At 36.5% G+C, this 24038-nt stretch overlaps 1 protein-coding gene across 2 annotated transcripts in view; it reads right to left on the bottom strand.

Annotated features, from left to right (window-relative positions):
• Nucleotides 1–1264: 1264 nt before the first annotated feature.
• The window catches only part of LOC107667075 (probable phospholipid-transporting ATPase VD), a 23563-nt gene continuing 789 nt past the window's right edge, over nucleotides 1265–24038 (bottom strand). Inside the window, exons 2-23 of one of the 2 annotated variants that reach the window (XM_016458672.1) lie at nucleotides 22137–22485; nucleotides 21824–22018; nucleotides 16698–16902; nucleotides 15347–15432; nucleotides 15160–15266; nucleotides 14888–15019; nucleotides 14667–14779; nucleotides 13972–14224; nucleotides 13211–13425; nucleotides 12861–13037; nucleotides 10164–10794; nucleotides 8407–8504; nucleotides 8157–8283; nucleotides 7520–7704; nucleotides 6390–6657; nucleotides 6219–6295; nucleotides 5356–5481; nucleotides 5057–5257; nucleotides 4883–4963; nucleotides 4674–4778; nucleotides 3798–3985; nucleotides 1265–2427 (exon numbers count right to left, since the gene is read on the bottom strand). In XM_016458672.1, coding sequence (XP_016314158.1) covers nucleotides 2259–2427; nucleotides 3798–3985; nucleotides 4674–4778; nucleotides 4883–4963; nucleotides 5057–5257; nucleotides 5356–5481; nucleotides 6219–6295; nucleotides 6390–6657; nucleotides 7520–7704; nucleotides 8157–8283; nucleotides 8407–8504; nucleotides 10164–10794; nucleotides 12861–13037; nucleotides 13211–13425; nucleotides 13972–14224; nucleotides 14667–14779; nucleotides 14888–15019; nucleotides 15160–15266; nucleotides 15347–15432; nucleotides 16698–16902; nucleotides 21824–22018; nucleotides 22137–22426 — 4029 coding nt within the window. In that variant the 5' untranslated portion in view covers nucleotides 22427–22485 and the 3' untranslated portion in view covers nucleotides 1265–2258. Of the gene's footprint in view, nucleotides 2428–3797; nucleotides 3986–4673; nucleotides 4779–4882; nucleotides 4964–5056; nucleotides 5258–5355; nucleotides 5482–6218; nucleotides 6296–6389; nucleotides 6658–7519; nucleotides 7705–8156; nucleotides 8284–8406; nucleotides 8505–10163; nucleotides 10795–12860; nucleotides 13038–13210; nucleotides 13426–13971; nucleotides 14225–14666; nucleotides 14780–14887; nucleotides 15020–15159; nucleotides 15267–15346; nucleotides 15433–16600; nucleotides 16649–16697; nucleotides 16903–21823; nucleotides 22019–22136; nucleotides 22486–24038 lie in introns of those variants that run through there. The other variant, XM_016458673.1, reaches the window with a different exon arrangement.

Below are 24038 nucleotides of genomic sequence, written 5' to 3'. Positions count from 1 at the left end.
GGTGAAATATGGACAAACCCAGCAATTGGGTTGTTTTGACCCAGCGGTTGGGTTACTACCCAGAAGGTTGGGTTAAACATTTAACCCAACCGCTGGGTCAAAACAACCCTGTTGCTGGGTTTGTCCATATTTCACCCAGCACTGGGTTGTATTTAACCCAGCATTTTTTTAGAGTGCAGCTACAGTTGTTTATAAAGACTTTTAATGGGCAGTCTGTTGTTTATATTTAAGCCCTACACTCTAAAAAACGTTGGGTTATTTACTGTACTCAATATCTGGGTTAAACATGTTGGGTCGTTTTGTTGGGTTATTCCTATGTTTATTGGGTTATTTCTGTAACAACGCAACCAGTTGGGTTAAAAATTTTAATTCCAACGGTCGATAGGTGCAACTGCGGCTGCGACAGATGACACAGTGGTAATAATATGTGTGCGTTATGTTGTTTTTTGTAACAAAGTGTCTTTAAGCCCTGACAGTAATATTGCTGTTTTTCCTACGAGTATGTTTACATCTCCCCTGTCGACTGATATTTTAATCCGTTAAAAAGCCGTTATCTGCACTCTTGACTTGACACGAGCGCTTTGAAGCCGATCAATTTCAAACCTATAAAAAACGGTTTCCTTACTTTTTCAGTTTGTCTCGACAGTTTTGGGGGAAAATTTACATATATTTCAGATATTTGGCCGATGCGCTGGTCTTGAAGACCCACCGGAGCCTCTTTCATCTGGTGTCGCGTCCACTCTGAGTGAAGGTATGTCGCCTTCTACTACTACTACTACTACTACTACTACTACTACTACTACTACTACTACTACTACTACTACTACTACTACTACTACTACTACTACTACTACTACTACTACTACTACTACTACTACTACTACTACTACTACTACTACTACTACTACTAATAATAATACCAGGATGGTTAAAGCAAAAAAAATTTTGTCCAAATAACCCAACAAATTAGTTATTTTTTAACCCAATGCATTGGGTTACTAACTTACTACCCAATCCATTGGGTTAAAATAACCCAACATTAGGTAGGTGCTATAGTAACCAACCATTGGGTTATCTGTTGGGTCATTTTTAACCCAATTATTTTAAGTGAGTACTGCCCAAAATAGGATTTTAAAGCTAATTCTTATCTCTCAGTCAAAACAAGTGCTTTACAAAAACACATAGGCCAGGGTGTATATGTTCATATTCAAGCAGTAGTCATGTTTTAAGTGTTTTATTGCAAATTTGACAAATACTACAAATGGCTCACATAAGATGTAAAATGATAAATAATGTTTTCTAGCCAATGACTGGAAATCATCTTAGATGATCATTCTGGATTATCAATTCACATTTTCAAAATGCAAGTGTTCACTTTTGCAATAAAAATAAAATTGCAGTTAAGTATAAAAAGCAATCTAGCATTTATCATAAAATACTGAACTTGTCCATTTGTAATGCATGCAGTCGGCATGTTCACTGTCAGACTGAACACACAAATGGACATCAAGGACCTCGGGTCACAAAATACATTAGCTCCTATTTATGTTCACCTTATTTTATTCTTGAGCAGGGAAAGTTCACTTATTGTAAAGTTCTCATGGTATTAAAGTTCTCCATGAACAGATTTCAAACAGACTCAGTCATGCTTCTTCTAATTATTAAGTGATTACCAGGGGGGAAAAAATCATATCATTTGATCATTCCTATAGTCTCAACCAGAGAGATCGTCATTTGCAGTTTGCTAGAATATAACATCTGAAACATGACTGGGAATTTTGAGTTTATGCATATGTTAGAGTTAAGGGAATACCCACAATAACCAAAAATGGAGTATTGCATTAAAGTAGGAGCAAAGTAGCCAGTATCTTGGCATACACTAGCCAGGTCCTGACCCACAATTCATCCTCACAACTCTGAGGTTCTTGCATAATGCTGGAGTGCATTTGTAATTAAAAAATGTCACAGGCACAGCCTTGTGAAATGTAAACAATTCTCTGAATATTTTTTGTCTACAGAAGCCAGACTCCAAGTACTCCAAGCCCAGGTACTGTACATCACTGCGAAAACACTTAATGGGCAGAGAAAAGCCAGATCTGGCTTCTGACTGGTCAGAGTATCTGCCAATCAATAAAGTACAAGGATATGCAGTCATTATTTGAACTAATGACCATGTTTATATGATCAAGGGCAACTTCCTTATTGGTCATGAGAGAACAGCGCCTGCTTCAGCGATACAATCTGTTAAATGGGGCATGTCAGCATTCACACTGAGGTTCCGAGGGATGTGTCTGGAGGACAGTCTTTGAGTCCTCCTTCCACTGCCGTAAACTCATGGAATAGTCTTGTGCTGAGAGTCTCTCCATTTTCTGTGCTCTCACCAGGTCAGATGGACAGATAGCGTTACAAAAGGCACGAAACAGGATCCTGTGACACAGAAAGAGACGAGTTAATTACACTGTACCATCAAGAACTGCCTTTAAGACAAGATAAAACCATGAGTGACTGATCCCAATAAAGTATGGCCAGTCTTTTTTTACCAGCCATCGTGGTAATGCCCATGGGCATCTATTCTCTATGCAGGTAAAAGGCATACAAGTACAGATCCTATCTACTTGAATTGGGAACAGCTGAAAACTAGTTTGTCAAGATTGCATTTCAATAACAGTTCTCAAATAATGGTGTAATTAATGTTGCTTCTTTAGCTTAAATCACGCTATAAAATTTTGTGCATGCAGGTTCTTGCCTTCACTGTGAAGGATATATGCAGCACTGCCTTAGAAATAGGAAAAACTAGGCATCTCAGAGGGAATCTTTGTGTCTTAAGCCTGAAATACATGACATGACTTTTGTCCAGATTTGCAGTCCAAAAGAGTCAACTAATTGCTTAAAGTCAGAGTTAGTCTGCAGACGGAGTTGACAGATTTCAGGGAGCCCTTAAAGGTTATCTTTTGTTGATAAGTGCTTCTCATTAGAAGTATGGGAAGATGGTTGGCACATATTGCATTCCTGAATGCATGTTAAAGTGACCCCGAACTCAGAGCATATGCAGAGATGGAGCTGCTCTGAGACACTACAAACACCGGCAGATCATGAGCTGCTTGTGTCTAAAAAAAACATGAAACATGCAGAGCATATATTTATTTTAAGTGCATGATGCTCATTTTTTTTCTGTAGCCACTTAAAAAGTCGACAAGTTTACAATGCCTACTGTTTTAAAATCTGTTCAGATTTTAAAAGTCATGTAGTGTATTCCAGCCTTTAACATGCCATCTGGGTAGTCATTTCACTGGGTTTTGAAGCAGTGACTACATTTACATGCACCCTCATAATATGATTATAATGGGATTTTGGCAATATTGTGATTAACCTTTGCTTCATGTAAACACAATACTTTGATCAAACTAATGCGATTAAGCTCATAATCATACTAACCATAATCGCATTAGACTATACTGATTTTCATTGCAATAAACAGGCATGTAAACACCTTAATCACATTATTGCTGCGCTTACCAAAGTGAGCATGTGCTCGGATGTACACGGATGCTCTGTTGTTTACATCTTTTCATGAATGAACTCACTGACATTATTCTAAAGTTTTCCCTCCACTGCAAATTGCTGAACGAAACCGTGCAAAGAAAGCGGTGCAGTGTAGGCAAACACAGTTACAGCTTGTGACATGTAAACATCTTAATAAAAATCACATTATTGGTGCACACGTAAAGATAGTCAGTGTCAGTTTGTTACTGTGACTGGTATGTAAATGAGCTGATTCAGATATGTGTGTGTAATACCTAGGTAGCAGGGCCAGGACTGTGGTAAATCCACATACTAAATAGTAGAGCGGCTCAGACATCATTTTTGTCTCAATGCCATAGGGGTTTGTAGGAGAATTGCACGTCACACACGCAATGTTGAACAACAGGACAAAAGCATAATAGAACAAGGCACTGAAGAGCAGCAATGCAGCATGTATCCATGTCTGGAAGGGAAAAAAAATCACACAAGACCAGCATTAGCAGAAGATACAGAGACAGTCACCCATAAATAAAGACATTAAATATCCTGGTATGGTATGTACATTTTGTGACAAGAATCACTCAATTCTGTGTTGTTACTGTGGTGTTTGTCTGTGTGCACTAAATGATGATGTGACATCATGTACTGTATACAGCCAATCAAATGATATTTGATCTTTAATGTACAGTTTTGCGAAGTTGAATCTTGGGTCAATAGGATTTTACCGTGGGTGGGGCAAAATATCCAAATCAAACGTTTGGAATAAAATGTTGTTTTTTAAATTGAAATCAGCATATTAGACTGCTGGAAATTTTATTTAGAAAAAAACAGGAATAACATTTTACAGTTTTAAATTTCATTTTAAAATATATTAAAATAGAAATCCTTTTTTTTTATTGTTATTTTTCACAAAATGATTATCAAAATGTAATTTTGATTAAATAAATTCAGCATTGATGAGCATAACAGACGTCTACCAAAAAATTAAGAAAACTCTATTAGTGTTTAAGAGATTTTGTCATCACACTTGGTGAGGACTTGGTGTTACATTTGGCATGGAATGCAATAACTATTCTAAAGATTTATTTTACATATCACACAGCATTATAGATGAGAAAGAAATTAGGACTGAACAAATGTGATTGGCTCACCACTGTGCGACTCTCTATGAGCTGATGCATGAGGATGATGAGGAGAGCAGAGCCGTTGATTGGAGAGCCAAAAGAAAATACCCCAATATCAGACCCTGCATATGCCTTCATAGCATAAAAACAACAACATAAATTGTTAAATGTGAGCACTACTCTGAAAATTAAACATTATGATACTCAGTAAAGTGAAGAACTTTAGAATGACTTACAAAGTAAGGTATGAAGAAACACACTAGGCTTTGGTAAAAAGCATCGAGAATGTTCAGCCAGAACGTTGACGGAAGATAGGCCTGAAAATCAAGCATCACATAACTACACATAAGCCATCACTATATTCATACCATGTACAACACACTGCAAAACAACACAACACAAATGACCACCTGCGAGTTTTGTCCATACTTGTAGAGATCAGGCACTTCTAGGAGCATCTCGCTGGACACATCTTTGTCCAGCACGCCATATATGATTGGAGGGACGGAGGTGAAGAGCAGGTTGAAGAAGATTAAAACCCACGAGTTGGTCATCGTGTTGCCTGAAAATCCACAGAAAAACTGGTACCAGAACAAAAGGTTCACGTACATCTACATGAAAAGAGAAAAGAAGAGGAACACGTCAGGACCGCACTGATTCATAAGATAAGGGCTGCATGAGGAACTGTGTAAATGTGTGTATTACTCACCACATTCTTGTAGAAGAAATAGAGGATCATGTTAGCCAAACGAGTGTAACACCAATGACCGTGAACCAAAATGAGCTTTCTCAGGAACTTAAATCTAGAGATAGCAAAGTCACTGGACATCACCGCCTATATATGGAAAAGAGATCTGTTCTATCAAATGAACTACAATATATACATACATACACACACACACACACACACACACACATATACAATCATTGTAAATACAGACTGTAAATACATTATATTCTTTTTCTTGTTCTTTCTCATTAATTCTATATTAATCTATAAAAATAAATGATCCAATGTGTGAATATATTTTCAGAGTGGATTCTCCTCTGAGTTATTTTTGTTTTCTCCAAGTACACATGAGATGAAAGGAACAAGACAGAGATGAAAGGAAGAGTTTGATAATAAGAAGAAATATTTCTTGAGCAAATGAGCATATTAGAATGATTTCTGAAGGATCATGTGACACTTAAGACTAGAGTAATGATGCTGATAAATCAGCTTTGCCATCACAGGAATAAATTACATTTTAAAATATTATATTTAAATGGTAATAATATTAGCATTTTACTGTATCAAATAAATGCAGCCTTGATGCGTATAAGAGACAAACTTTTGAACGGCAGTGTAATTAGTCAAAATTGGACAATTAGTCAAAACAAATAATGCAATTACACATTTTATTTATTTATTTATTTTGTTGAGTAAATTCCTTCTTATATCTTTTCAACTGAACATCCTTTGGAATGTTGTCAATCCAGTTGAATCCAGATTAATTCACCCTCATTAATTGCAAGGTAGTTAATTCTTAATTGCTGAAATTTGCCCAACCCTGGTTTCTGCTTGTACTGTACCTGCATGCCCTCCTGGCCTGAGATGCCGATGCCAACATCTGCCATTTGAATCATACTGACATCATTGGCTCCATCACCTGAATATAAGCATCACACATTTCAGTTTGAACAACATTCTACACTGCCATTCAACCGTACACCTTCATCAGACCTCTCACTATCCTTACTCACCTATAGCCAGGGTCATGACCTTCAGCTTGTCTCTGACAAGCCGCACCACTTGGCTCTTCTGCAGAGGGGTGGATCTGCAGCATATGACTGAGCGACAGCAGCATGTAAGGTCCAGGAATGACCCCTGTAGCTCCTTCTGCAGAGCGTAGTCCAGCGTACGGCCGTCAATGACCAACACACTGTCAGAACTATCATCTTCAGATGTGCCTTCCTTTGTGACCTGTCTGATCTCATGTTGTAACTCCTGAAGTCGAGCCTCGCATGTCTCCTGAGGGACACACACAGAAAAGTAATTCAGATTCCAGTTATATATAAATTGCAACATAAAAGACTGAACATATGGGTGTCTCTGCCTTTGTTTTTTGTGATTTTTTTGTTGGCATTTGCACCTCAGCTTTTGCATGTTTTCTAGTAATATAATATCTAGGTTGGTTTTAATTGAATTATTAACGGCAATCCCCAAAATCAATATAGATGGAAAAAGTCATTCTGCTCAATCTACATTTTTGCATTTGGCAGATGCTTTTATGCAAAACGACTAACTTGCTGGAATTGAAGCACACACTTTTTTATTAGTTCACAAATTCCCTGGGAATCAAACCTATGATCATGCCATTGTTAGCGTCATGCTCCACTGTTTGAGTTACAGAAATACGTAGATGTTTTGGACATAAGAACAGATAGTCTAATATGAAGAAAAATCCTTATTTTGGAATTTTACGTGTTCTTTAACTTACTGCATATTATAAAAAAAATATTAAATTGACAAAATAAATTATATTTAAATATTTGATAAATAATTTATATTTATACATCAATTTGTACAATTGTTACCTCCCCATTAGTTTAGGATTAAGATAACAAATGTGACTATAAACCAGATCAGTGTGATATATATTTGTATTAATTATATTACATATTATATAATATTCCATATTATGTAGCATATGGAAAATGTTTGAATGCACATAAGCATCACCACACAAAATATTTAGAGCATGTGCACTATTCTCCTTCTTTTGTTTTTCGTTTTATTTACAGGGGTCAACAACTGCATTGAATGGCCAGTGCTATGAAGGTGTATACTTTCATTTTTTTTTATAATCCTTTCTTCCACCTCCTCTACTCACCTTGCTGTCACAATTGGCCATCAATATGTGGTCTGTAGATCTGAGGAGTTTGCAAGCAAAAGCAATATTAATAGCCGTCTCTTGTTTGTCCCCTGTGAGGACCCAAACTTTAATCCCAGCTTCCTGCAGAGCCTCAATGGTCTCAGGCACTTCCTCCTGCAGGCGGTCCACTATACCCGTCGCCCCTGGAAGCCAAGACACAATTAGGCTAGGACAACCAACACACAATGTAGTTTTAAGGAGATTTAATTTTTGTCTTCACTGTCTTAACTGTCTGTATGAATGCAAACACGTTCCGGGATTGATCCTGTGAACAATCCCGGGATGGGGACATAGTAACATTGCCGGGATCAGTCAACATTGCTGGAATGAAGCAGAGATCAGAGAGATCCTCACTATCCTCGCTGAAGCTGAGATTGTTCGCCAACTTAGTGGAACGCGTGACATTACACATCATATCCTAATGTCACATGTCTTTACGGGATCTTTATGGAATGTGTGTGAACGCACGCACAGATTCCGGAAAATCACTGACAGTGTGAATGAACCAAAATCAAACGATCCTGGGACAAATCACGGGACACATTATCCCTGTATTTTCCAGAATCTCTGTGTGCAAGAGGCTTTAGTATCTCACCCAATAATGTGAGATTAGTTTCCAGTCTCTCGGCAGATTCAAGCAGAAGCTCTTCTCTGTTTTCAATGCTGGTTTCTGCATACTCATGTCTCTTCAACCAGGCTTTGTATTCCTGCTCTTCCAATACCTGTCAATCATATGCCAACAATTTCTTTCAAGACTCAACCTCCATGCAGAGGCATTTCAGTGCTGTATGTAAACAGAAGATAATAAATTTTACAAATAAGGGAAGTGAGAGATAAAGGCTTACTTTTTTAGCAACACAGAGAGTGCGCAGTCCATCTCTTGCATACTGGTCCAGGTGTCTCTGCGTCCGTTCCATGATCTCCCTAGAGAAACCATCGTCAGCTGCACTCCACATGCACACACAGTCAAAACAAAGACATGAGTTTATAGAGTTCAACACTGCTGGGGCAATAGCACATCCAAAATTACAACAAGAGGGGTTGCACAATTAAATACTTAATTGACTAAGGCTACTGTTTTGCTTCATAGGACCCACATGTGTTAATTTGGTGTTTTCTGTATCTGTTTTCCCTGTATCTGACTGGCAAAGTGATGGCACCCATTGACTTGCATATTATGAATCACTAGGGACCATGAGATCTGCTAAAAATCATCTTTAATGTTCACCTGCATCTCGGATGGCCTCAGAGTAAATTAATTAACAGCAAATTTTCATTGTTCCTATCCCTTTACTTGAATTAAATCAAAATGACATTATGGACTAGTGTGATTCTTAAACTTCAAGACTATGATTTACATAAACACACAGTTTGCAATCTGAAGGGACAACACTCTGTTCTGTCTGTAATCTACTATACATACTTCAAACACATGAGGGGATCTTTTCTCAGTGTTTTCACACTTGGTTCTTTTCAGGTCTCAAGGCACAGTAACATTGCAGACACTTTGATGAAAATTGCGCAGATTCCTATTGAGATGACTTTCAGCATACAAAGGTAAATGTGACTGCACCCTCAGAGTGGTCCGCTCTTTTAGACCAACAGAAAGAGGCCTTTTCTAAGCCTTAATATCTAAGCAGAAGCAATATGAGATGTCAGCAGTATGAGATGTTACAAAAATATCTGCAATAGGGTAAAGAAAAATAAACTTGTAAACATGTAAGTCACTTAATTTTGATAAATTTTTCAAACGAAAATAAATAAATAAATGAATAAATAAAAAATAGACTTAAAGGGATAGCTCACCCGAAAATAAAAATGTTGTCATCATTTACTCACCCTCAAGTTGTTCCAAACCTGTATGAATTTCTTTCTTCTGCGGAACACAAAGATATTTTGAACAATGTGGGCAACCAAACAGTTTCTGGTCCCCATTGACTTCCGTATTATTTTTTTCCCATACATACTGGAAAGTCAGTGGGCACAAGCAACTGCTTGGTTAACCACATTCTTCAAAATTTCTTCTTTTACATTCCACAAAAGAAAGAAACTCTTATAGGTTTGGAACAACTTGAGGGTTAGTAAATGATGACAGAATTTTCATTTTTGGCTGAACTATCCTTTTAAATTAATTTTAAAGTTTAAATTAATTTTAAAGGGGTCATATGATGCGATTTCAATGGCATAGAGGACCTACAATAATTTACAGTATTTGAAAAATAATGTTTTTTGAACATTAAAGCATGTCAACATATTCTGTTACACCAAATACACAAAATAATGATCTTTAAAATAGCATCATATGACCCCTTTAAAATTGTTACGTCATTTTGTTTCTCAAGTAAATATATCTTGATGTTTTTACATAGGCTATTTGTACTGGGAAAACAAGACAAAAATACAGATAAGAAAACATTTTAGATTTCAGTTATTTTAAATTATACCTTTTTTAAGCAAATGTTTTGTGGCTCTTTGATTCTAACAGTTGTGTTTATCAATAAACTAAGTCCAAAAGCTGACTTTACAATATCTGAAGCATTTGCATTGTTTGGGACAGTGTGAACCAACCTTAATAAACATTAAAAGACGTCTCCTCGCATACCTGCTTCAGCCAGCTCCATAATGACATTATCAGCTCCTTTTGTGTAAATGACCACCTCTCCAGTGAGGGGATGGCGCACCACCACAGACATCCTCTTGCGGGCAGAATGAAATGGCAGTACGTGTAGCAGAGAGATGGACAGCGGCCCAGTGCCTGGAACAGCCACAAGGACTTGCTCTGGGGACCGGCCCAGCAGAGTACACCCATAGGCCTTCGCTGCTTGCACCAATGCTGCCTCATCCGGGCTCTCCGCCTCGTACAGCAACTCTTCTGCCTCATCTTCATCATCACTCTCCGACTCAGCAGAGTTATCTTTGGCCTTTTGTATGTCGTCCATGTTCTTACTCCACGCCCCACTGGACAGTGCTGGAGTGACGGGAGTGGGTGGGGTATTTGAAGGGGTGCCAGAGGGTATGGTGGGTGACTGTAGGGTCGTGATGGGTGTTTGTGGGCTGCTGTTAGGGAAGTAGGAAGCAGAACGACCCTGGCTGAAGAGTTTTTTGGTTAGGTTGGGAAGAGTGTCTGTGTTTTGATTAGGTGATGAGGGAAAGCGAGGCAGACTCAGCTTCTGAAACATGGCCTTCATCTCCTCTAGAGAGCGCAGGGGTGTGCGAACCATGGGCATCTGAACCTGATATTACAAATGAATATTATTCACATATTCACAACTACGCACATACAGTAAATGCCCACACTGAATCTGAGTTTATTTAATATTTTGGCTAATTTGATTATGATTATATAAAAAAAGATAGTAATTTCAGCAAAGATTGAACTGTTTCAAGATTAATTCAGTTTGACAGCCAGCCCAAAAACTGACTAGCCCACTGGGAAAAGTCCCGGTGCTAAACCCATTGCTAAAGCCAGTCTATTAGAGCAAGGTGACATCTGCAGGAAGTGTGCTATGAATGTTTAGTGAAACACGTCCATGAAAAACTGGCACAAATTAAAGGGGTCATATGATGCGATTTCAAGTTTTCATATGACCCCTTTAAGATAAGTCTTGAAATCAGATTGCTCAGCAAACTTAATTGAGTTCACCTGAATTCAACGAAGAACACAAATGACTACCTGATTTAAACGAGTTTAAAGCCAGATGAAACAGTGCTGACAAACAGGAGAAACACTGCGCAACGATACAGTCAAAAGCTTTTGAATCTACAAATCACCATCATTTACCATGGATTTACTGTAGTAACACTAACTGCACCATGGTATTGTGGCAGAAATGTGGGATATACATAAAGTATGGAATTGTATTATATTATTAATGTAGATGTATTAAAGGAGTAATGGAATATAATTACAGTAATATTGTGATTAAGCTACAGTGTTTGTGCATTTAAACTAAATGTATTTAGACTACTGTTAGACTACTGTTTCATACAAATACCTAGAAGATATGGACAGTAGTTACAGGCGCTACATGTGTGGTTTTAACTGTGGTTATCATGATCTAAATGTATGTTACTATGGAAGACCAATGCTTAATTTTAATAAAACTCAAACAGTTAGAATAATTACATTTCACCATATAAAAATTAGTCTATTACAATTTTTACATATGTTACCGTTTTTGATAATGAACATAAATTTACAACTGCACCCGAACTCAAGCTACTACTACTGTCAACTCAAGCTAAATGTGCATTTCTAAGAGGCAAAAAAAAAAAATATATATTATTAATATTGTGGCCTGCACTGAAAACTGTGCTGTACAGGCAACACAAATAATGATAATGATTTGAAACAATATAACTCATTAGAACATGCAGAAACTACGAAATTAATTTTTCTATTAAGATATTTGTTTTGTTAAGGAAAAATGACTGGAAAAGTGTAAAGAATTCAACAACGTGAAGTGTTTGTCATGTCCTGACCATACAGAGTAGTTTAAAACCACTGGTTTCTACAGCTTTCACTTAGGAGCAAAAATCTGCCTTTAAACTTGAAAGAAATAAAGATTTGAAATTTATTGTGATAATTATCAATATCAACTGATATGAAACATTTTATTATGATAATTTTTTTGGCCATATCACCCAGCCCTACATACAATACTCACATACTTGTTTTGGACTTAGTTGCATCTAATTATACATAATTTACTGTTATTACTATAGTAATTACATGCAACGTGTAGCATGGCCACTGTAAAATAAATTGTTACCAAAAATTGTGTTTTGCAATGAAGTTGCCAAACTATATATATTTAAATTCGGTTCTTCATATATTGCTACACTTCTGACAATGGATCTTTTTTGTCTGCAATCTGCAATGGATCTCTTTTGCCCTCATTTTGCTTCTTTTGCCTTGACTGCTAATGTGACCACAGATTTAACAAATGGACTTTGAAAAAAAAAAACATAAAATGATGGCAATATGTGATGCGTGTGATGCCACCTGAAAGTGTATCGCAGCGTGCAGCACCAGAGCTTTAAAGGGGATGAATTTAAAAATGCTTTGCTGAGAGGGTTTTACCATGCACCAAATTTAAAAAACACCAATTAAAGCACCACTACTAAAATACTAAAACTATAAAAAATATAGTTTTTTAATGAATGACCAAAAGAAAGCTTTAAATCATGTTGAGGTGTTCAAACTATAAAACAGCACCCTATAGTAATCAATACCATATGTTCGGTGGGGTGAATGATAGCATGAGTTTGAGACTCAGTTGAAAGATTTGGATCATACCACATGTCTTGGCTGAGTGGGTGAAGAAACTACTACAGTGTTGCAGACAGTGAGGGCAAGAAAGAAGTCCAGTATGTGAGAGATTTCAGCAGCTTCCTGTCGGAGAGGGGAACACATGGGTAAAGACAGGGTGTTCAGCTTCGCCTGAAGCTGAGGGTCTGGAACAACAGCACACTCCTAGAGGAAAAAATGACAATTACATACACAACTTCATAGCAGTGACAATATATACTTCAGGTGTGTGTTACTGTATAAATTAATAGATGACTAATACAGGGAATAAAGTAATAAAGACATGGAAAAGTATACATGTACAGTAAATGTTGAAGATAAGTCTGTTCTTTTCTCACCATGGTGCTGCTGAAGGCCCCGGGTGTGTGTCTGCGGAGTGTGTCGTGGACTGAGTGCGTGTCAGACTCCGCAGTGAGGGTATTGAGGGACACTGAACTCCGGTTGCAGCTGAGCGATTTACAGCTCAGAGACTTCCTGCTAGTGCGTGACCTCAGGGTGAGAGAGTGATCGGCATCACCACAGCCCTGCTCCTCATACTGTTCCAGAGAAATTCCTGAAGAGAAACAAGCAAACATGATCATACATTAAATCATTATCAGTAGAACACTATCATTATCTTATACAAACAGTTAAAAGTTATTTAGAGGGCAACAGTAAAAAAAATTGTAAGCTGGACAAAATAAAATCATTTTATTCACAAAACTGAAACAGTTTGTGTATGTATGTATATATATATATATATATATATATTTATGGCTGTAAATATAATATAATCGCAACTAATCCCATGATTTATTTCCAGTTTTCAGAGAGCAGAATGAAAATGTAAACCATAATATGGCAAATTGTTCTTATAATACATAAATAAATATCTTAATATTCATCAATTTATGAATATCTTAAGTTAGCATGTTTGACAGCCTTAAAAAATATACTATAAAATCTTTTTAGATTTTATTCTTAACCAATATTGAGATTAAAAGTAAGCCAGTCAATCAATTTAACATTTTAATTGAAAAGTTTAATCTTTTATTCTTATGCACGGCACACCCACAGAATCAGTCGGTATATTTTGAAGGCTGTTATGAAGTAAACTGACCATTCTCATGATGAGGGTACTCAGTTCCTGCAACAGTGCAGCAGCGGAACAGCATGCGGTTCTCTGTGAGGGTTCCCGTCTTGTCAGAGAACAGGAACTGGATCTGTCCAAGATCTTCTGTGATGTTCAGTGCTCTGCACTGCACTCCTGTGTCCAGTACTGGGTTATACAGATCTAAATCATTCTGAATAAAATAAATCTGTCCCAGCTTCACAATCTCTATCGACACATAGAGGGAAATGGGTATTAGCACCTGCAACAGAGGGAAACGGAGGCAGAGGAGACCAGCAATGTCAGATATTCTAGGAATATACTTTAGTGAGCATAAAAGTGATTATCTATTTAACCGATTTAACTATTATTCCTGACATGGTAAAGCTGAATGATTTCTGAAAGATCATGTGACACTGAAAACTGAAGTAATGCCTGCTGCAAATTAAGCTTTGCCATCACAGAAATAAATTACACTGTAATATATAATCAAATAGAAAATCGTTTAAAATTGTAAAAATATTTCACGATATTACAGTTTCTTTTCTGTATTTTGAAATAAACAAACAGCCTTGGTGAGAAAAAGAGACCTCTTCCAAAAATATTAAAAAATAATTATACCAAACATTTGACCAGTAGTATACTTGAATATCAAATGCTTGTGTTTGTGTAGATATCAAATGTTTCTGCCCACTATCACTCACCTGCAGAACAATGATCATAGTCCAGAACATGTAAAAGGCAGCGAGTGCAGGGTGCGTGTCATCAGGGATCATGAAGATGGGATTATGCAGTCCACTCAACCAAAAACCATGACCTGTAGATCACAACGTGCACATTTTCACTAAACCCACAAAAATAACATTAACCTAGTGCTTAAAAGTTTAAATCATGTCAAAAGTGTGTCAATGACCGTAATACTGACCTACAGCAGCAGTAAGGCACATGAGCAACAGTAAAACGACACACCAGAGGACGTCCATGTTGAGTCTGCACTCCAGTTTACTTCGTTTGTACCGCGGCCCACTGTTATTCTGCATTGCTTTTGTCTCATGACCTGAACACACACACACACACACACACACACACACACACACATACACAAGCTCTTTTATTGCTCAATCGAGCTCTTTATAATAATACAATGATCTCATCCTATCTGAAGTTGATCACTATGTGCAAAGATGTGAAAGTGACCTGCATAGACCACAATGCCAATCACAGTCTCTGTGTTCCTAACAGTGCAGCTCCTCAGGAGCAGGTTTTCACTGTGGAGTCCAACCCGCAATTTACCAGGATGCTCCCTGCGTACAAAAACAAAGTCACAATTATTTTCATAAAAAAGCCTTGTTAATTTACAGAAGAATTTCACTGCTTTACTCACATGAAGCCTCTGAACCGTCTCAAGTCATTGTTGGGATTTTCACACTCAATGCGACTGCTGTAGTTTTCTGGAACAAATTCAGATCCCTAAAGGAAGATCACGTCACATTTTTAAACATACTGTTCAAAGAGGTTTTTTACAAAGTAAAGAAATTCAGCATTTCATCAGACATTTTTCTTCATAATTAATTATAGTAACACCCTACTTAATGCCTCACAAGAATATTTCTTTTAATTCAGAAATTCTAAATATAAATGAAATACCACCACAACTCCAAGTAAATCATAAAAGCAGGTGTGTAGTTAAAAAGAAAAGCAAACAGTCCAACAAAAATAAATGAATTCCGCACACTGCTATAGCTTGCAAATCATAGCTTGCAATTTTGGACTTTCACCAGGCATTGTTCAGTAGGGCTGAAACGATTAGTCGACATTATCGACAACGTCACGTTTATTTATATAGTACTTTATGCAATAGATAGCCTTAAATCAAGCAGCGTTACAGTATTAAACATGAAAAACCAGAGTCCGTATAAAATTACAACTGTATGTGTTGTGGAGTGGAGCTAGCTAATGAAATCTTTTTATTAGTGGGGGAAAAAAACGTTTCATTAAAGTTATAGTTTGGTTTGCAGAGATCAAAGCTTTATCTAGCTCAGGACTGTTTTGATTATCATAACCCTATAAAATATTTTAAGAGAGATTATGCTGTGAATAAAATAGATTATCCAAAAATAAAATGTCGTATCACTTAACCTTTATTTTGTTTCTTATCCATATGACTTACAAAAAAAGATTTTAGGCAGAATGATGTCATTCAGCTACTTTCTCATATAGCTAATTAAATGGTGAATAAGAGTTTCTCTGCCATTTCATTTTGTGTGCCAAATATATTTATTTGTATAAATTAATTGTATAATTGTAATGACATAATATGACTTTCAAAAGCTGAAGTGATTACCTTAATTTATTTGTTAGAATATGTATAACTCAATATTTTAACTAATTGCAAAAGCTGAATAATCAATAAATGTCTACTGATTAATCAGCGAAATAATCTGATTAGTCGATTAATCGTTCTAATAACCGGTAGAGTAATCGACTATCAAAATAATCGTTTGTTGCAGCCCTATTGTTCAGAATTCAAAAACACAGAATCATAGATGATATAAATTAAAGTCATTATCTATATAAACTGCATTTTATTTCTTTTTAACAACTTAATAGATTTTAATACAAAAAAAAAAACACTGACCTTTTTTTAGCAAAACCTATTTCATCTCATATATTTATGGAGGAAAACCAAAGACAATGGTGATGAAGATGATGAACTGGACAGACTGGCCACTCACCTGCTGTGGCAGGTCACGGACCACCTGCCTTTGCTTGAGGTTGGTTTCTCCATCCAGGTTGGCCGTCTCGATGTGACACACTCCATTAGGATCAGATGAGTGCAGCAGCACCATGTCAGCAGGAATGATCTCATTACAGCAGAGACGGATCAGATCACCGACAGACACCGCTGCCCAACGCCGCTCCACATACCGCTTCTGCTTCCTTCAACACAAACACACACACTCTTTATTTGGATTCACTATTAATATTGGACGAACAACAGGATTCAAATATTGATTTCATTGTCAATATTTGAGACAATAAATAAGAAAATCATATAAGCAAGACACTGTAAAAAAAATGTATTGAAAAAAAGGCACTTTCTAGAAAAGCGCTTTCTGCATGCATAAACTGACACATAACACAGACCAGTACTTCAAAAATTATTTAGCTTTCCTAAAAGGCAATTTTCAAAATAACATTTCAAAATTTTTCAGAATTTTTCACAAAAATTTGGTATCAAAATATGAGTAATATTGACTGTTTCATGCATGGTTGTATAAAAAAATTATACAAGATGAGCACGAAAGACAAATACTAGAAACAACAGGAACAACAAATGCAAATATATGGTTTAGTTATTTGACTGCAGACTGATCAATCAGAATACAGTATTCCTGAGAGTCGTGTATAAATGTGTTTATTATTAGTTAAAACAGCCCTCACAGTATCGATGGCACTGAAAACCAGTCTTGCACGTGGTATAACTGAATATTTGCAGAACCATTGTGAAACAAAGCACTTAATATATACCTGCACCATTGCACATGACAAAAACATACAGGTATATGCATTTCCAATGATGCTTTGTTTCTGTGCATTGATGTGCAATATGATTTAAGCACAACACACACACACACACACACACACACACACACACAAACAAACAGATTTAACAATTACTGCTAGTACCTACTGAACTAAACACACCAGCATAGTAATCGAGCAAACGCTGCGCGTCATTGTCACCCACAGCAACAACTCCATAACAGGTAAACTAATGACCCCCTGCGGGTAGACAATCACAAGGGAGCCTTTTTAATCTGAGCAGCATTAACAGCTTAACTAGAGCCAAATGTTGGATAATTCATCGTTTTGGTACAATATTTGTCAGGTCATTAGTGCAAGAAGGCAAAATATAAACAGTGTTTTCATACCTGCCATTTACAGACGTTACACTGTGTATAATAGCAACATCTAGCAAATACACCCATAATACCCTTTCAAAATACATTCTCAATTCAACAATAGCATTGGAGCATTTATAAGATTTTTTAGATTTTTGTTCCTGTCAAGGTCATAGTGTGATTCTTAGAAATAAGCACAGAATATGAATCAATTAATTATCTGTGAAAATATGCCATTGTTCTCACACACACACATGAGATACAAAGAACAAACCTCTGATCGAGAGATATTCGCTCAATTATAAAGGACAAACAGTTCGATAATAACTATACATCAAGCTAACCATTAACTAACAGCTACGCTAATAAAAAAAAAATGACGCACATGGGTTACAGCACAGGATACAGATTAGAAATAAACATACAAGCCCACCAATTATGGTTTAGCCGTTTTAACCACACAAATTTAAATAAACAGTGTAGCTCTGACACTTTACCATGCTAATCCAAATGACTGTATTTGGAAAAACCAATGTTTATTGGATTTGACACATACAATGAAGTTATGAAGCCACACCTCTGACTGTTTGAGGAACAAGCCTGTGTTGGGATCAAGAAACTGTCAAAAGTGAAACATCTGGGGCAAGTCACCTCACAGCTAGGTTAAATAATACCTTAACTATATATGCACTATACTATGATCCACTGTTAGCAGATATCAGCTGCCATGCCACATATGGTAAAAGAACAAAATTACATATGCATATTTTCAATCATGACATTCAGAAGGTTTCATGCGTTTACCTGTCATAGATGTCACATAAGCGGTTATTGACCTGTTGGTCAGACTTCTTCCGACGTTGGTCCTCCCAAAGGTCTTTAACAGCAGTTATGGACATCACGAAGACAATAGGAATGATCGAGATCTCCGGCTGGAACGCATTTACAATAGGCACAAAGTTCAATGCGCCCAAAAAGACGAAGTATACATTGGCAAAACGATGAAGTTGCTCAAAAAGATTCTTGGGGATGAAAGATATGAAGGTGTACTTGGTCGTCCGGACCTTATTCCTGCTGTAAGACTGTTGTAATTCCTTTATTTCTTCATGTTCAGTCCAACTTGGCATGACAACCCTTCTGTTTTTGGCCAGATCTTTTGCCATGCCAGCTTGATCTAGCTCCAACTGCTGAATCATGGCAGCTGGACTCTTCCGCTCCAGAGACACAGTCTGTAAGAATGGTCCGGCCAATTTAGGCAGATTCTCTATCCCGAGCATGTCCAACAGGTCTCACCATCACTAGTCAAATTCATGTCTCTGATTCTGTCCGAGCCAAGATCAACACATGCAAGATCTGACACCTGAGAAACATTATGCTCTTCCAAACCTTTGTCTCAACAGTAATGCGGGTCGCTCAGAAACCTGTAATAATCCACAATATACAGACCAGGCTGCTCCTTATCCAGGAAACACTCCCAGGCATCATAAACAAAGTAGACGTATAGCTTTTTATGACTCAGAGGCAGTTTTTAGACAAGGAAAACTGAGGGCTGGTAAATAAGCGACCAGTTTGCAGTGTAATGTTTATCCCGGACAGGGAACACAAGTCATCTATCATCTAAGGAGCTCTGGACTTTTGAAGCCTAGATTGTTATTATTATCACTATAAAACTTAATCAGGACTGGATACAATTACAAGCATTACTTTATCAAGGCTAATTTTTAATTGCATGTCGTAGATATGTGAGATATTTTTAGTGTTTTACAGTGGCTGTAGTCAAACATAGATGAAGGGAAAGCAAGGTGTCCTATGTCAGATGTCTTGTTACAAGAAATGAGCACTGGCTATAGGGGGTGGGAGAGGCTTAACTGTGACATCACACACTTTCACAACTACATTTGAAATTTCACATCAAGACACTAGAGCTCATTAACATATCCCTTCAAGGAAATACTGAAGCATTGTTTTAGAAACAGACCCTGTAACGTTTTTACATAGAAGACTGAAGACGAAGGAACAGAGGAGAATCTTTAATTCTAATGGCTAAAGTCCTTGACAGCCTAGAAGGAAGTTTTGCACAATTTGGAAATGATGCAATGCTATTTATTGGAAATGATCTCCTCATCTCAGAGGCGCAGTGTTTGGTTTGTGAATCTGTGTCAACAGTCGATACTTTTTAATGATAATAACAGTGGGGAGTTTCACGTTTGTGGTATTAAATAAATAAAATTAAAAAAAAGTGTTGGTGGCCGAGTCCGATTGAGCACGTTGAATCAGTGTCTGAGCCATTGGTGAGAAAGATCACTCTGATTGGCTGTTCGGTTTAGTGAACCAGTGCACAAAAAGAAAAGTGAAAGTGATGAAAGCAAGTGACAAAGTCAAGAGGCCATACACAGCAGTTAAGCTAAACTTATTTCTAACATTGGTATCCATCTGAAGGATATGCAGAGATGCAGGTGATGCACCGAGCCAGGAACAATACAATGTTCTGAAAATTTTCTACATTTTTCACTCTTTGTTAGCTTTTCTGGTGCTTAGGAATAACAGCATCTTTCCTGCTTTGTCCTTTATTACCTGTTACTTGGTGGGTCAGGTTTCTGGATAGACTGGATAGATGTCACTGACATGTACAGGTGCATCTCAATAAATTAGAATGTCGTGGAAAAGTTCATTTATTTCAGTAATGAGTTGAATTACTGAAATAAATGAACTTTTCCACGACATTCTAATTTATTGAGATGCACCTGTATATATGTTATGGGTTTCTGTTGTTAAAATAAATAAATAAATGTAAAAAAGTATTTCAGAACGAGCCATTTTTACAGCTCAGATTCAATAAAAGGTATTTAAATCTGGTGGGGAAATTGGGGCTGAAAGTTACAGTATGTTTTAATAACACAGTGAAGTCATTTATATCAAAAGATGAAATAAAATTTGTCCCTCACGATATGACCCCTTTAATACGTCACTGTCACAAGATGCAGAACAAAGCAGAAGCCATCGCATTTTATCCAAAGCCAAAGGCCCAAGGAACAGGCACAAATTAAGCACAGGATCAAATGGGCAGTTGCCCACGAGCCTATAAAGTAGTCTCAAGCTGTAAACGTAACATATTTTTTCATTTTTTGGTCATTCCAAAAAGTGTTATTGTAAAGTAAGACTAAAATGTAAACAAAAACATTTTCATTAACTGAAATAAAGCTGAAATAAAATAAATTTGTGAAAAACTTTACAAAATTGCAAATGTTGCCTTGGTAAATAACTGAAATTAAATAAGTTGAAATGCTACAAGTACAAAAGGTAAAACTAAAATAAAAAATTAAAGCTTAATAAAAATATAAAAGATACAAAAAAAAGAATAAAAATGACAAAAACATAAAATTACTAAAACAAACTATAATAAAAATGAAAAACCTGCTAAACTTAAAAATAAATGTTAATTCAAAATATGAATAAATAATATTATAGTGTATAATTAATACTGAAATAACATTTATTCCAAACAGCTTCATCAAATGGATTGTGGTCAAAGTAACAAAATGAAAATGAATTCACCGATGGCTGAGTGGTCTCACAATGTTGTATATTTTGACCAATTATAAATCACTTTGTAACCATAACAATTTTCGCATGGCACTACTTTTATCCATCAGTTAAATAGTCATTTTTATTTGCAATGTGAAAAAGACAACATACAGTGGTCTTGCAATCTGTTCAGTCAATTTAACAAACATTATGGATGACTCACTAGGCATTTTCCCTGAAACAGGTCATGATGCAATATGGGGAAAATACAGGGAAATAACCAAATAAAAGTTGCTATGTGTATTCGTCAAATCGGACAAGTAAGGAAGTTACAAAACTCATCCAAAACATTCACACAGAAACAGTGTCACATGATCATGAAAGTCTTATCATCGACCACATCATATTAACAGGGATGAACACATACTGACCCGCTGTAGACATGTGTCAGTGTGTTGTTTATTTTCTTGTCATAGCGGTAACGTCTGTAGTCCTCCATGGCATCTTTGAAGGCAATGACGGTGAGCACCACGGCTAGAGGGATCATAGTAATCTCCTTCTGAAATGCTTCCACTACTGGGACCCAATTCAGCAACACCAGAAACAGGAAGTACAGATTTGCTGCTCTGTTGCGAGAAACCAAATGTGTCAGTGACACACACACACAAAAAACTAAATCTAAACACCAACACATCATCAAATAATTTAGACAATATACATGATATAGTCAGCTCAATATCTGACCTGTGAAACTGCTGGAACAGATTCATGGGTATGAAGCTGATGAGTGTGTACTTGGTGGTGCGGATGCTGTTGTCCTGAAAGCCCTTGGAGAAGTTGTGGAACTCTGCTTGGTGTGGACCACATCGTGACACCACCACTCTTCTCTTTCCACTGAGTCGCTGAACCAGAGGGTCCTGAGCATCCAGACTACTCTTAGGGGGAAGTGATGAAGGAGGAGAGTACCAGCCCCTCCTCCTGTCTGTGGATATCAGCTGCAGACATCTGTGACGAACCCAGTAGAGTCGCTCCATGAGGACGATGAGGAGACAAAATGGTGAAGTCCCTGTGTACGCTACAAACAGCCCTCCTCCTGAACACACATAAACACATGTACAAACATAAAATTTATATAAATCCTCCATACAGTATTTTACTTGCAACCTGCCATTTCTTCTCTTTTTGAAAGTATGAAACCTGTTGAACAGGCTTAACTTGCGACAACGCAAAAGGCAGAAGTTGTGCCTGTAACTAATAACATTTTCAAGTTAACCTCATACTTCCTTATAACAAGGGAAGAGGAAGAAGTGTTTGACTAGTTTCAAATGAACAGATGTTTCGTTCTGTGGCAGACATACTGCACGAGTGACAAGACCCGGAATGAGGAAGGAGAAAAATGTCACCCTAAAACAAGAAACCAAAAACGACTATATAAAAACACAGTAAGAAGATTACAGGTGACCATAGATATGTTTTATTTAACTGGTTTTGCAAATGAAATGTTAGAAACAATAAATGCAAATAAGCATTAGATGAAGACTTTACCTAGCTTAACTAACCTAGTATATTCTATCCTCTACCTACTAAAGCGAACCACATCATTCTATATCAACTCTTTTGCTCTTTGCTGCCAAATCAAAATTATAATTAATATAATTTGTTATAATTAATCATTTATCCAACCCTGTAAAGACTGACATATTAAGTAAAAGTCTAATTTCTTTGAGATGGAACAGTTTATTAAACCATTTATTATTAGGCAAATTATTTTTAGGCAAGTTTAAAAATAGTAACAATAACAACAATATTATTGATGCCAAAAACTGAGCAAAAATATGCAATTTGGTGCATTCCCTGTTATTTATATGGCCTACAAGTAAGATGAAATTCTAAATTCTTGTAAAGTAAAACAATCTTTATAACAGCATAGCAGAGTATATATGTACAATGTACAGTATGTGCAGTTTTAATTGTGGGGCAAAACATAATGCAATGCAATACAATGATGACTGCAAGATGTACAAACAAATGTTTCTCAAAAGACTATATCATATTTGATACCAACATTTTAACATGATTTTTCTAAAAATGTAGTAGCTATAATCAAGTAAACCTACGTTGCTTTAGTCCAGTGAATGTTGTTAAAATTTAATCTAATGCTTAATTAATTTGTAAAAAATCATTAAAGACTTCACTGTAAAAAGACACATGCACCTCAACCTTTTACACACTAAAAAAAGGTATGAACTGTCATTCAGAGGGCAGAAGGCATGTAGTAAGTTGTGTAAAACAGGTTTTTTTTTTCCAGCAAAATTTTCATCATGCTGATCATTTAGAGGCCTTAGAAATTCATGTATTAAAATGTAATACTGCAGGCTTTATAGGGTTTAATATTAAACAGAGAAACTGGCAAAACACAGGCTCACAGGCCTCTGAGATGACAAGACACTAATTACACATTCATTACTCATGAAATGAGTGCACGTTGCATGTTACACGCATGTTGCACGCAATTTAACATATTATAAGCTTTTCATGAAAATAAACAGATTTAAACAGATAACCAATATAATTATATTATATGAATTAAAACAATTCATGAAACAGCAAAACACATATACACATTCAATATAATTTATTCATATT

Source organism: Sinocyclocheilus anshuiensis, unplaced genomic scaffold (genome assembly GCF_001515605.1).
Source record: "Sinocyclocheilus anshuiensis isolate Anshui unplaced genomic scaffold, SAMN03320099.WGS_v1.1 scaffold1486, whole genome shotgun sequence".
Taxonomy (NCBI): domain Eukaryota; kingdom Metazoa; phylum Chordata; class Actinopteri; order Cypriniformes; family Cyprinidae; genus Sinocyclocheilus; species Sinocyclocheilus anshuiensis.
This window is presented reverse-complemented; position numbering and strand designations above follow the sequence as displayed.